At 37.8% G+C, this 13,705-nt stretch overlaps 1 protein-coding gene across 2 annotated transcripts in view; it reads right to left on the bottom strand.

Annotated features, from left to right (window-relative positions):
• Window positions 1-13,705, bottom strand: part of TBCD (tubulin folding cofactor D) — a 131,272-nt gene that overhangs the window by 49,443 nt on the left and 68,124 nt on the right. For both annotated transcript variants that reach the window (XM_082326585.1, XM_082326586.1), the window contains exons 17-21: window positions 10,366-10,395; window positions 6,808-6,893; window positions 3,018-3,098; window positions 2,181-2,254; window positions 1,137-1,254 (exon numbers count right to left, since the gene is read on the bottom strand). In XM_082326585.1, coding sequence (XP_082182711.1) covers window positions 1,137-1,254; window positions 2,181-2,254; window positions 3,018-3,098; window positions 6,808-6,893; window positions 10,366-10,395 — 389 coding nt within the window. The remainder of the gene's footprint in view (window positions 1-1,136; window positions 1,255-2,180; window positions 2,255-3,017; window positions 3,099-6,807; window positions 6,894-10,365; window positions 10,396-13,705) is intronic.

The raw sequence follows: 13,705 nt of genomic DNA, 5'->3' as shown, positions 1-13,705 counted from the left end.
CTACTAAAATGCTCTGCATCTTTTTCTCTAACTTTTCAACTTACTTACTCTTAAGATTACACCAAATTCTTTTGATAAACACTGCTGGCAAATACAATTCCTATTTGTCAATAATTAAAGCCATAAAAATCAGTCCGCCCTTTTGGTATCTATTATTTGAATTCATCTCAGTATATTTAGCTTGTGCAAACAATGACAACATCAAATTTGTTAGATGTCACCACTTTAGATATCTTTGTATGACTGCATCAGAATGTTCTCAGAAGTGAAATAAAAAAGGTTAATCAGAGAGTAATTATCCAACTTTTAGAACGAAAATGACCCAGAAAGTCTCTCTGTTTTTTTTTAAATATATTTCTTCAGTGTACATATATCTATGACTCCCACAGAACTGTATTTATTTTCAGGGAAGTTTGCACTCTGGAGCCTTGTTTTCCACTGCCTTGATCTTAAACAGCTGCTCACCCCAATTTAAGTCACACCAGTATAAAATCCTACTGCTAAATTAACTTCCAGATTCTAGTGTTTGCAATGAAGATTTTCAACCATTTTTCACATGTGATTCTTGTGAAAGAAAGAAAAGGTAACTGACTCATTTCTCGAATCACAACATTAAAGCAAAAACAACTCCAAATAATTTTGTCAATTACTCTGGCTATATCACCTATATGTAATACGTGTACACACACATACACCCATATATATATATATATATATATATATATATATATATCTATCTATCTCTGGACCGGCATTCAGCAGCAACAATTAAATCAGTCCAACTCAACAAGCTGCCTGAGGAGGTATTTCTCTAACACTGAATACGAAAGACTGTTCCCTCACCAGGAAGGCAGCATACTTAAGGGGAAAGGGGGTTTAATCTATATATAAATGATAACTTTGAACTCTCCAAGTAAGGCAGCAAAGGATCTCACTTCCCTGATGATGAATTTAGACTTAAGTTTGTAACATTCCGGAATAAAATGTGAAGGCCTGGCATGACTGATCAAAACAAACAAAAATTCAATGGAGTAGTAGTTCAGTAAGACGGAGATTTCCATAATTACAGTCAGGAAGCTTTCAATAGACCAGACATGAAAAGAAAATTTATAGTCAAGATAATCTTGCATTTATACCTATTATTCTCTTCTGCTAGTTTACACAGTGCATGGGTGATCTCAGCACAGGCAAGAATTGCCCCATGGCGTGTGTGCAGATCTGTGCCCACTGATAAAGGTAGAAGTCTTGGCAAAACTGAAAGAGATTAAATATTTTTTTTTTTTAAACAAAGCATAGTGACAGATCACAGTTCTAAATGTAATCATGACTGCCTAGAAATAACATGGGAAAACCATTTCTGGAAAGTCAGGCCGATATATCCTGGCCATTATATGAAAACCAAGTTTTAAAAATAGAAGTAAATTCTGACAAAGCATACTAAACCACACTAAGAAATTTTGTACTCAAAACTACCTCCCTCTTTGAAGTAAATAAAATAACATATTTGCTATCAGGCATTGGGTTGGCTGAGTGGTAAGGGAAATGAGGCTTGTACTTCCATGGAATTTACTTCCATGTAAACTGTCACCTTCCTAGTCCACTACAGGGAGCCTAGGTAAGATCTGCAACTACAGATTCACCTGGGTGTCAGCTGCTGTCTTTCGGCCATATTAAAAAGCAGCTAGTACATCCTCAGAATCTTGAGTGGGCCGAGCAAAGGATCCTCAATTCGTGCTACGAAACATTTGGTTACACACACAACAGTCAAAAAGGAATTCTTCTGAGGGTGTCAGACCGGACAAGACAAAACAGATCCCCCCACCCTTTACGACATCACAGCCATATCAACAAAGCAAAAGCGAGGAATTTGAGGGCTAGCTGCCTGAATTGTTGCAACAGAACTACACCCATTTATTCACCTCGGAACTGGTAGGGTCCAGTGTAGCTGGATAACTAAAGTCCAGTCCCCAGATAAAAAAAGCTCTTGCAGTATTTTTTAATTTTTGCATAAAATCTGAAAACTGGTAAAGCTATTAGTGTCACTATACTGCGTTAAGTTGCAGGGGAAATCTTAATTTTTATTAAGTCATGGTGCATGGTTAAATCTTCTTAATACATTACTGCTACATAAGCTAGAACGCTTGGTACGGCACACTATGCAGAACTTATTTGTTACCTACCCACGTTTGCCATGTATTCAGGAGCCCGTGGAGTAAGGTTGTGCAGAGCTTTGGTTGAAAGTTCTCGAATAACACTGAAAATGTAAAAAAGCAGTTTTGGATTTTTTTGGGTTAGCAATTTAGTAGAAGTAATGTGTTAAAAAAAATGTCAGGAATGGACTCCTGTCCCTGACCAAAATAAAGACCCCAGCACTATTAAAAATTTCAGTATTCTCTGTCCTTCCTATGCTTCCCCCCCTCAAAAAAAAGCCAACAAAACAAACCAGCGGCCCAAACAGAGAGCCTACAGCTAGCTTTTAGCTATATGAATAGAACTTATTGCTGAAAGAGACAAAGAAAAACATAAGTGTCGATGGTAGAACCTGAGGGCTCATTCTATGCATTGGCAAGGACACTATAGTAAACTATTATTATTTCTCATGATGCAAACTATTATCAGCGCTGATATGATCTCATTTGCGTTATATGTACACATTTTAATCTTCATGAACACTGAATATGACTAAGCAACATCTCTATGCATGAAATATACTTTAATTATGATAATTGTATGGTGATGATGTTTACCCCTCACATACACTATATAGCCTATAAATGCATTTTATTAATCTATTAACAGATTGAGGTCATGGGAAAAAGACAAAATTCATAAACATGTTTTAAGTGACAATAAGCTAAGGAGGTATAGGTGACATCAGCTACAACTTGTCCACTTCCCTTCAGTCAAATGCTATTGCAAACTCTAGTATAAGTAAAGTTTACAAAAATAACCTAGGAAAGCATGATATGCGGAACAGACAGGTCCTGGATATTAATAATTAGACTTTGTGAACCTACCTGTCCCAGTGGTTAATCTTCATGTTAACTAAATGATCAATCATTGGCTGTGTGTACTCAGGAAAGCCAGCAATATACACACTGAAAAAGAAATGTCCATATAGAGAGCACAGAATCAGTATCTGTGTGCATTTTGACACAAGCTACCCCAAAGATTTAAATCCTCTAGTTCTAAAACAACCGAAAAAATGACTTAAACATGCCTTCTCCTAAATGAGATGCAGCTGAATGAAAGAATACAATAGGAAATATTTTACAATTATTGAAAAAATTTAAATCACTTTTGTAAAACTTTCAGATTCTTTATGAAAACTACTATACATACAAAAAGCTTGACAGCAACAAAAAGCAAAAATAAACATTCAATTCCCATTGTTACACTCTAAAAAAATCTAGATGTGTATATTAACTTATACAATTATTTCAGATTGGAGAAACGTATTAATGATCTAATCCACAGTACACAGTACAATTAAGTTCTAGAAACGCGCTACATCTTCATAAATACAACGGTCCAAAATTGAATATGGGTTTTCAATGTGTCCTTTTTAAAAATCCATCATACACAAAAGGTCAGTTCTGACAAAAAACGTTAAAGTTGCAAAGTCAAGACCTAAGATGTAAGGGAACACCAGAATTAATTACCTAGGTAGCCTGCATAATTACCTAACTTTACAGCCACGCTTGCTTTCCAATCTTCACAAGCATCAACTGTTGAAAGCTAAGGTCAACAGAAGCTAAGTGAAATGTTTTTTCAGTACATCTGATGTACGTTAAATAATCTCGGAAAGCTAAACAATCAGTAGAATGTGTTTGTGTCAAAATGGCACGCACAAAGGGACGAAATAAAGGACACATGCATTACCTTAATTTCACCTTTTCATATCTTTTGAGTGATTAACTTTGCAACCATAATAGTGTTCCATTAATATATGTGTGGGTAATCAGAAGCAAAACAAAGACAAAAACCAAATAGTGTTGCATGTTACCATACTGATATCTACGTAATTCATCAGAAGAGTAGGAATCCTTAAATCCACAGCACAGACCTCAGTCACTTGAGCCAATGCAGGATACAGAAGTACTATCTACTCCTGCTGTGAGCCCTAGAGGGGGATTAGGCAGTTGGTTTAACTGGTTGTTGATGCCAGCAGAGAAATGATAACATTCGTTACTCTCCGTTTCCTTTCCCTGTTCTGGAAGAACATACAATAATAGACACACTTCCCCTGCCATATTTGAGTTCTCTCTTCTTCGCAGTTGCTTTTTGGGTCCTAGTTTTAGCATTCACCATTCTTTCCAGCCATTTTAATCGGAACTTCCTTGCCCAGCTCATCAAAGTTGATCTCTTGGGCCATGTCTGTAGCCCAATGCCACTTTCAGTTTCAGTTTATAACTATCGTTAACTACAGTCCTTATCTTTTGTACCCTACCGAGTATTTAATGCAAGTCGCCTTGGACACAAGTCTAGCCTTCCTGATAATGTTGCTGGTAAAATTTTTGTATCCCACTCTACCAAGATTAAGAAGCTTCTTCCTTAACTCTGTTTTTACCAAGCCCAGAACTCCTGGAATCACATAATCTCTTTGCTCCCAGTTCATACAAAATGGGTTTCCTCTACCTTCCATCCTTCCATTCCATATATAAAAATATATATGATACTGCCTCTCTACAAGAAAATACCATCATTTATTAACCAAAACCAAATTCAGCTGTAGAAACTGACACTTCTTTCTTGGGCTTTTATTGCTCAAAGGAATCTAGTAGTACCAACCTTCACGCCCTCCTTTCATATAGTGGCATTACGCTGGCAGACAAAGTGTCGCAGGATTGTTTTATCTGGGTGGGGGAAGGACAGCTGAAGATTCCAGATCTGGAATATGAACCTCAAGCAGCTTTTTCCAGCTACATAAACAATTACACCACCTTAAGGCATACCGATCAGAAAGGTCCATTCTTCCTACCGCATCATAACGATACATGTTTTCTATGCAGCCAAATATATGCTTATGTACTTTTCCTTTGATGTTACTCAGACAAAAATAAGGAAATAATTAAGTATTGACCAAATAATTACATCCTGCTCGAAAAGCAAAGCGGTGAAGATTTTTAAAAGTAATATAATGAATGAGATGACAAATACTTTACAAAGAAGAGTTTGATTAATAACACTGAACATGGTTTCAAGGAATCATGCTACTAACAGCAGAAGATTATTTATAAAGAATTTACAAATTTATTCTTTCTGTTGCACAATTTAAAGCAAGGCACAAGAGTGGAGGAAAGAAATCAACAGTAAAAATATTTTCACTTAGATAAGTAACACTCCTGCAAAAACCCCGGAAATCACAATGAAAGGAGTAGTAAATGAGCATTCGGGGGGGGAAAAAAAAAATTAACAATTCAGCTCTCAAAAAGTAAGGAGAACATAATTAGTCCCCAAGCCAAAATTATAAAGGAGAGAAAATGCTTTGTCAATTTTGAATATTTTCAATTTTCTACTAGTACAAAAAGCCAGAGTTTCCAAACTCACACTGACGCTCTACGGATTTAGAGCGGCATCAACTACCAAGGCACTGCATTTCCCCATCCCAGCTCAGTAGGCGGGAGCTCTGGGGAAGAGAGGCTCTGGGGAAGAGTGTAGGAGGAGGGTGTGGACCCCAGAAGGAACGACAGTAGGCAAAAGGTGAAGATATGTACAGGCTGAAGTGATTATGCACAAAAGGGACAACGCAGAGGTGGACAGATTAATAAAAAAAAAAAGTCAAGGACAGGATAGAGGGTTCCAGTGCAAATTATCTTAAAAAACTGCTCACTGGAAGTCACAAAGCTGGCAACAGAGCATAAACCATCATATACCTGTTTGCTATTTCTGTTCCCCACAAATATAATCTCTTCAAGCCTTTCTAACCTGCTGGCTTCTGAGCAACATGCAACTCCACAGGGCAATTTATCTGACCTATCTTAAAATGGTCTGAATCACCTTCTGTAGGTGCCTGTCTCTCTGCATTGGCTACGGAGAGAGGCCAGACACCTAGGCTAGACTGTCTGTCTTAGACAACTGAAGCTAGAACCCAGCCCTCAGTCTTTGTCATCTTCTCATGAGGAAGCGCAATCATTTTAGTCACCCTGTGCACCCAGCTTGCCTCTGAATTCCCCTGACTTCAGCTTTATTGTATTTTCAGATAGCTGACCAGAACAGAACACTACTCCAAGATTTATAGCATCACCACACCAGTTTCAGTATTTCCCATGACATTCTTTGCAGACTCCATACCGTAGTGATCAGTTTGGTTTTTTCAAACACTACTGCATACTGTGGTTAGATTTTCACTGGGCTATCTATGGAAAACATAAGCACTCAAGTTAAAGATCTACGCACAGACCACAAATTCAACAACTTGTGCAAAGTATTTTTTAAAATGGCTATTAGTTTATTTTTTCACCCACATCAGAGTCTATCTGCCATCCTAACAGCTTCTCCTTTTAATGCAACTCTTCAAAATCCCCTAGTCTTCTCTAATCTTGACCAGCTCAGACAGTTCTGTGACACCTGCAAATATTGCCTCTTGGCTGCTTCCTCCACGTCAACAAGGAAATCACGGTCACATTTTCACCATGTCTTACGTATAAGAAGCAGTTTGATACAGAAATAAGAAAAATCAAATTTTCATTTATTCAAAACAACAGTAATAAGCATAATGATCAGTGAGGTGAAACAATCAGATAAATATTTCATTATGTAAAAGAGGTCCCTCATGTTTAGGAAAACTAATGCTTGAAAACTTACCTTATAGTCAGATAACAGTTAACTCTGTTACCAACAGCAAAATAATCAGCCGCAGTTAGAATGTCTATGCCATGTGGAAAAGTGCCCTACAAACATCATAGGGAAGAGGAGAACAAAATAAGAAATTATTATTTTTAAAATGTAAAATAGTTTCCAAATAGACAACATTATTGAAAACAAATCTCCTACTACTCTCCAAGCACTGAAAAACTACAATTTAATTTCTAATTTATAGTAAAATCACTTGTCCTAAAGATATAAAGGATATTGGATATGTAAACAGCAAAATATCTAGCTTCACTTATGAGTCAATGATAAACAGTCAAAGTAAATAGCAGCAGATAATAAACTATGCAACAGCTATTTTAACACCTTCAAGTCATATCCAAATATATATTTGGTGAATGTATGACTATTTATGTACACAAAAAATGATTTCTCTAAGAGAAGGTTTAGATAAATGTAAACATGTTTTCAGTTTATGTGAAGGAACAAGTATCTGCTGCAAGATTTATGAAGTATAAAATTAGAGATTTAGGCACCAAGGAATGCATCACAAGTAGAATACATGGGAGTTCAACTACTTTTTTTGTTTCTACTTATACATATATTTTATGTCTTATTTATTAATGAACTAAAAAATTGGGGTTCGTTTGTTTGTTTTAAAAAATAACACTGGTTCCCAGCAAAGCGTGAGACATTGAATCCTACAGAAGTACCACACTTCTGACATCACTGCTCAAAAAACTCTGGTTTTAGAAGGTCAATTATCTTTCTAAATATGCAATTGCCACCTAAAAATTTGCCCTTTTATATAAGCAATATAATTCAGATATCCAGAATTTTGATTGGCTATGACTGATTTAATGTATTATTACACGGGACGACTGTGTTTTGGAATGGAGGAGGCAGCATAGCCTCCACAAGCCATAATTAAGTATGAATGGAAAACAGCCAACTGAAAGACACTACGCTCACTTACAAAAGGGACAATCATATGATATTTAAGCAATAAGGCTATGTGGAAGTACAGGTTCTGGATATGATACAGTTTTGTTTGTTTACAGCTCACTCATCCCTTCCACATTAGGATACAGCCATGCAAAAACAGTAGAAAATATCTCTAGATCTAAGCCTGAATAATTGAAGAAGGGTATATTGCAAGCAGTGCGAAGTGGTCACCTACTGTGGAGGTCTTATTCTGGGAAGCATAATGCCAACAGTCCAAACAAACAAGGCCTGAAATCTGACTGAACCAAGAAGGACAGACAGAATATTTATGGCTTATCCAAGAGACTACCTGCAAGCCCTAATAATGGCGAAATGAATGTACTCTTCAAAAGCCTGATGAAACACTGATTAGGGAGAAAAACACACACATGAGAAACACCTCAGTGTGATTTATAGCCAAACAAGACGACATACGATTAAATATATAAGAATGCACACTGTACATAAGGAAAATCACAGCTAAACAATTTCAATTCTAGCTCCTAGTTGGAGCTTGCGATTTATTACTTGGCTGTGAGTGTGCCAATTTGATGCCATCTCAACGAAGGTCACGGTGCTGCAGTGCACGTCAGTGAGACAGCAAAATTCCTGAAACCAAGTTCAAGAGTACAGAGGTCGTGGCCGATGGGAGAGACAGACTTCAGAGGAAAAGCTAACAGTTCGTATTCTGCCAAAACACTTCAAACTTACTTCTCCAATTTAAAAGTTTGTCTTAGAAGTACGTGCATTTCTCGTGATTTATGCTTAAAAATAAATTCTTCCAATTTTTCAGTTTTCAGTTACAGGAAGGGTAAGTTGCAATGGCTTCTTCTTCTGAGGCCGTAAAAGCAAGCCCTGGGATTCGGGACACGTGGAACGGCAAAGGCGGAGCAGGCGGGAACCAGGAAGTAAGCGAGGGCAACTCCTTTCTCCACCTATTTAGTATCAGCGTTGTTCCTTCAGAGGGCGAATATGCTTTAGTTCCTTCCAACTCAGAGAAAGGGTGTCTCTTTCAACACATTACATCCAGGTAAAGAACTACCGAGGGTGTATCCACTGATTAAGTAACCATTTTCCTAGGCAGTAAGGAATGGTTCAGTAAGTAAAACTTCTGAACTTCTACAGGAACCTGCTGGAGACTGATAGCATTCTTCGTGCCTTGAAAACTTACTATTTCCCTGCAAACTCCTCCTTAACGTGCCGACATATAAGCTGAAACTGTTGTGTGTTCTACCAACACTGAGAAATTTGACTCTCGTGTCAAAGTAGAATCAATAAGCAAACTTTCTGGTTGCAAACTAACTTAGACTGTACCCCTCTGATTAAGAAATAAAACAGTCCACGAGACCTTTGCAACATGGAAGCATTTCTAAACCTGCAGCACCCAGGAGCCCTATCTCACCTGAAACTGAAGTCACCGTAAGGTGTTTACTTCATTCACTACCTGACGAAGTGGGATGGGGCTGAGCTGCTGTGCGGTGACTAACCTCTCCAGGGCAGCAGGGAAGACCCAGGAAGAATCACGCCGGCTTCTAGTTATCACAGACCTACTTGGGTCAGGTCACCAGAAATACCCACCCTCCTCCTCCTAGTCTTCTTGCACCCATTCTCTGCTATTAACCTAATTCTATCTAGAAATACACACACCAGTTATGGACACATGGCTTAGGACCTACAGCTCTAGTGGAATAATATCCCAGCTCGTAACATAGAGATCCTCAGGAACGATATCAGGGAAAGCTAGACAGCATTTTAACAAAGATCCCTTAAAGAATAGCTTATTGATAATAAAATTTGCTTTAACCATGCTCACGTGCCCTGCTCTGTCACAAGAACCACTGAACCATTTTTCCCCTCTAAGCTGTATGTTCAGCTTTATTAGTTCCTGATGAGAAATGAGGAAACTTTGAAATCCAAGTCTTTACCCTATTTGCCTCTCCTCCAAGATTGCAAATCAAAGTTGTTTGAGCATTTTAACTGCCTAAGTGTTGCTAAGTTACATAGGAACCTACCACAATACTTTTTTTCAAAGCACTTAGGTACCTCCAAAAGTAACAGATTTGTGAAAATATCTAGATGGTAGCATCACGGTACAACACGCAAAACCAAATACTGAGTTGAAGACTCTTAAGCCTAGTTCATCGTTGTATCACCAACCCCAGCAACGACTGTGCAGCACACTTGAGCTGTTCCACTTCTGGTGAAAACTAGGAAGTCAATGAAACAAAAGAATAACCAAAAAATTGTGCTTTTCCTGTTTTAAGAGCGTTGCAGTTTGCAAGGTGTGTAACGGCCGTCATACCTGCTGATTTTGCTTTTCAGAATGACTTACAATTACCAGAAAGCTCATTTTCTTCCAGAATTCTGTTCTAGAATACTAGAATAAAACTCACATCTCAGAAAAATATTCCACAAGAACCTGTTTGCTGATAATGAAAATAATTATTTTGTGACATCCTTTTACTCAATTTCTCTGAAGCCACAGCGTCTAATTTTGATTTTAGGCACTACACGTTTACAGTAACCTCCAAGGCACTAATGAATGAAGATTCAGGAAAGTTACCATACCTGTCTCCCAACATTCTCCTGGAAGGCAGCCTAAGGAACAGAGAACAAACACACCAAAACGAGTCAGGTTTGCTTTCTGATAAACACCAGATGATGAATTCAAAATACACAACAATATAAATGACCCATGGCTTTTCTTTTTTAAATAAAGTAAGCTTTGTCAGTAGAACAAGCCCACAGGGCTTTTTTGTTTCTGCGTCTCTATGTTCTGGTGTTCTTAAAGCTCCATGTTGCATGACAGCAGTTTAAGAATGCAAGTTTATTAAGCTAGTCACACCCACAAGAGTGCTTTTGAGTAGTGACACAGGGCTTCACACTGGAATTGAAAGTCAATACCTGTAGACAACAGAAATTGAGACCGCTCACTTTTGTCTGACTACTTCAATATAATTTGCTAATAGTAGGCAAAGTTTGATTCTTTGTCAATGAAAACATCAGACAAGAAATATCGAGAACGCAATACTTGTTTGAAAGATACACATCTGAAAGCATGCTGAAACACTGAAATTATAAAACCTGAAGACAAAATTCATGTGTGTTTCTTGTGTTTTGCATTAAACTCAAAATCTTGCAAAATGCAATGAATACAACCATAAAGTTAATCTCTCTACTTGTATGGTATACAGAATAAAACCTACTTAACACCCTACTCCCTACTTGAATTTTCTCCTTCTCTAAAAAAAGCCAATTTTTTGTTCCTTAAAAGAATACACAATCAGAAGTACTAATAAAAACTTTTGTAAATCTTAACTCTTTTCAGAAAGGAGAAATCATCGTTATCTGGACACTTCTCTTAGGGAATGTCACTCTGTCTACAAACACAAATCTCCAGCGATGGCCAGCAGCTGTCACCTGACAGCTAACTGATATTTAACATACAGGGAAGAAGTCCCAATCTGTACTGAAAATGCCACAGACAGAGCTTCTGTATTTCCTACATAAATAGAGTACGCATGTGGTAATCCACCTGTAAAAACAGAAGGTGAAGTTAGCTCACCAAGGTCTCATACCCTACATACGGAGCAAGCGCTCACAGAACACAGGTGGAGCAAGCCCTAATGAAGCCGAGTCCCTTAGTGCATTTCTGAGGTTATGTCTGTTTAGGATAATGACTGCAGTTCCTGTAGACTTGCCCGGGCTAGTTCAGCTCCTGCTCGCAGCGTATCCATTGCAGGACACGTAGCACAGGCTGCCTCTAAACCGCTTACCCACCACCTTGGCGGGTTTCGGAGCCCACCTGAGCCTGCTCGCAGCTGCAGCCACGCTGCCAGCCGTGGCCCCGAGCTAACCAGTTTAGGATTGCCTCGGGTAGAAGCGCATGGGCTATCCTCCGCAGCGGCGGCAGCGGAGATACGCCCTTGGGCAACGCATAAAGCAGCCTTCCAGAACAGGAACATGAGCTGCAGCAATGCCCTACGCTTGTTCTTCGTTGCGTGCTGTAACCCAGCTTCTGACATGGGTTTGTTCACTGCTTACCTCTCAACCAACATACGCTCCAGTCAGGATTTGCCAGGGCATCGCTTCGTGTCACCCTGCATCATTTATTTCTTTTTACATACAGGTTAGCTTTAGATCCCCTTTTTAAATTGCCTTTTATAGACCCTTTTACCCAGCATAGGGGGGTTTCAGCAAGGATGACGCTCTCAACTATCATATCCAAGGGACTGAATAGTTTAATCCCTGCACTACAATTTCTTTTAGAAATGTACCGCTCAGTACAAGTGCCTTACTGATACAAAATCAAACAATGTAAACCTGGTCTTAAACCAGTGAAAGTTTTATTCTACTTACAATACATCTGTAGGCCCAGGACTGAAATATACTGTGGCAAAATAATTGGAAAAGTATGTATAGGGGCCTACAGACAATGTTGCAGCAAAACAGCTATTGTACATAAAGATTTCACACAGTTTGTTTACTTAATGTAGGAATTTTAAAATTCCACCACTATATCACCATTTCATTTTTTAACTCACTTCGAAAAACCATCAGGAAGATCTAAGAAATAGTCCAGCAGCATGGCAAAAACACTGAGCATTCATCTCATGTATTCTAAACATCCCATTTAAATGTCAATTTACACCTAATTGATTAGTTTATCTATAAAAAACATACAACTTTAACCACTCCTTACAAAGATAGATGTTAGTATTGCCTTACTATAAATATATTTGTTGAGGATTTCAATTTAATAGCCTTGGAGAAAAATAATGTTTGTTATAGATTCTCACGCTTGTGTTATGAATTTACAATTCATAAACGTATGAAGAGAAATACGGTAACTAGCAAATTCCTGTATACACAGCTCAGTAGCTACAAAATTTCCCAGTTGCAGACTAAAACTGTACAGTATCTTGTTTCACAGGTGGAGGTAGAGGGAGGTTCGTATGCATCACCACGAACCTCTTTGCTTCAGCATTGTTGCTGTGCATTTAAAAAAAAAAAAGCTAAAAGGTGCCTCTTCTGAAAATAAGTTTGCAATCAATTATGGGGAAATTTACAATGAAACCCAAGATATTAAAAGAAAACCCGAAAAATGTAAAAACAGAACCCTAGGGTGTTTAGAGTTATATTCAGAAAATTTCACTATTGATTTAAGAGGGCTTTGAAGACAATGCACATTCCAGCTGCAACAACTTAAAACACATTACTGTTCTAGAAGAACAGCATCTAATCCCAATTTTAGCAACAAAAATGTGATAAGGTAAATTATTTTTCCTGGGTGGGAAGGAGTACGTTGCACAGAAAAAGTTACAAAACCATCCCCACAACGTTATTCTGTTAAAGCTTTGTGAGAGAAAGTAAAATAGAAATATGAAGATAATGAAACATGTTATTTATCCAAGTGAAAAGGCAATTTTCTAGAGCTCATTTAATGTTGACAGAATTCCCTTCTTGTTTCTTTAGCACTTTTTTATTGTTTCACAAGAGATTTTTCTTCATAATACTGAAGCGATTTTCAGTAACTGAAAATGTAACTATTTCAGTCGTACTTTCAAACAACTGCAAATTCCTACAAGATGCCAAATGTTTCATTTGTTTTCTAAGAATAATTTTCCACTTTTCATACAATCCCCTTCTGGACTGGATGCAAAGATCTTTATTTAAAGATCCCATGATACCAGAACGAAGATGACCAACTAGCATTGTAAACTGAATACTTTGCTGTTCCCACAAAAACTGAAAAACTATTAAAACATTCTCAAAGTCATCATTTTAAAAACTATCAGCCAACCAAGAGGAGGAAAAAAACCCCCCTCTTTAACATGTCAGAGCTGAATGGAGCCCAATCCGAGATCACTTATTATAATGATTATTCATGAAAGAGTTACACAAGTCA

Source organism: Platalea leucorodia (genome assembly GCF_965183815.1).
Source record: "Platalea leucorodia genome assembly, chromosome: 14".
In the NCBI taxonomy this organism is placed as follows: Eukaryota; Metazoa; Chordata; class Aves; order Pelecaniformes; family Threskiornithidae; genus Platalea; species Platalea leucorodia.
Note: the sequence above shows the minus strand (reverse complement) of the source record. Positions and strands in the feature narration are given on the sequence as shown.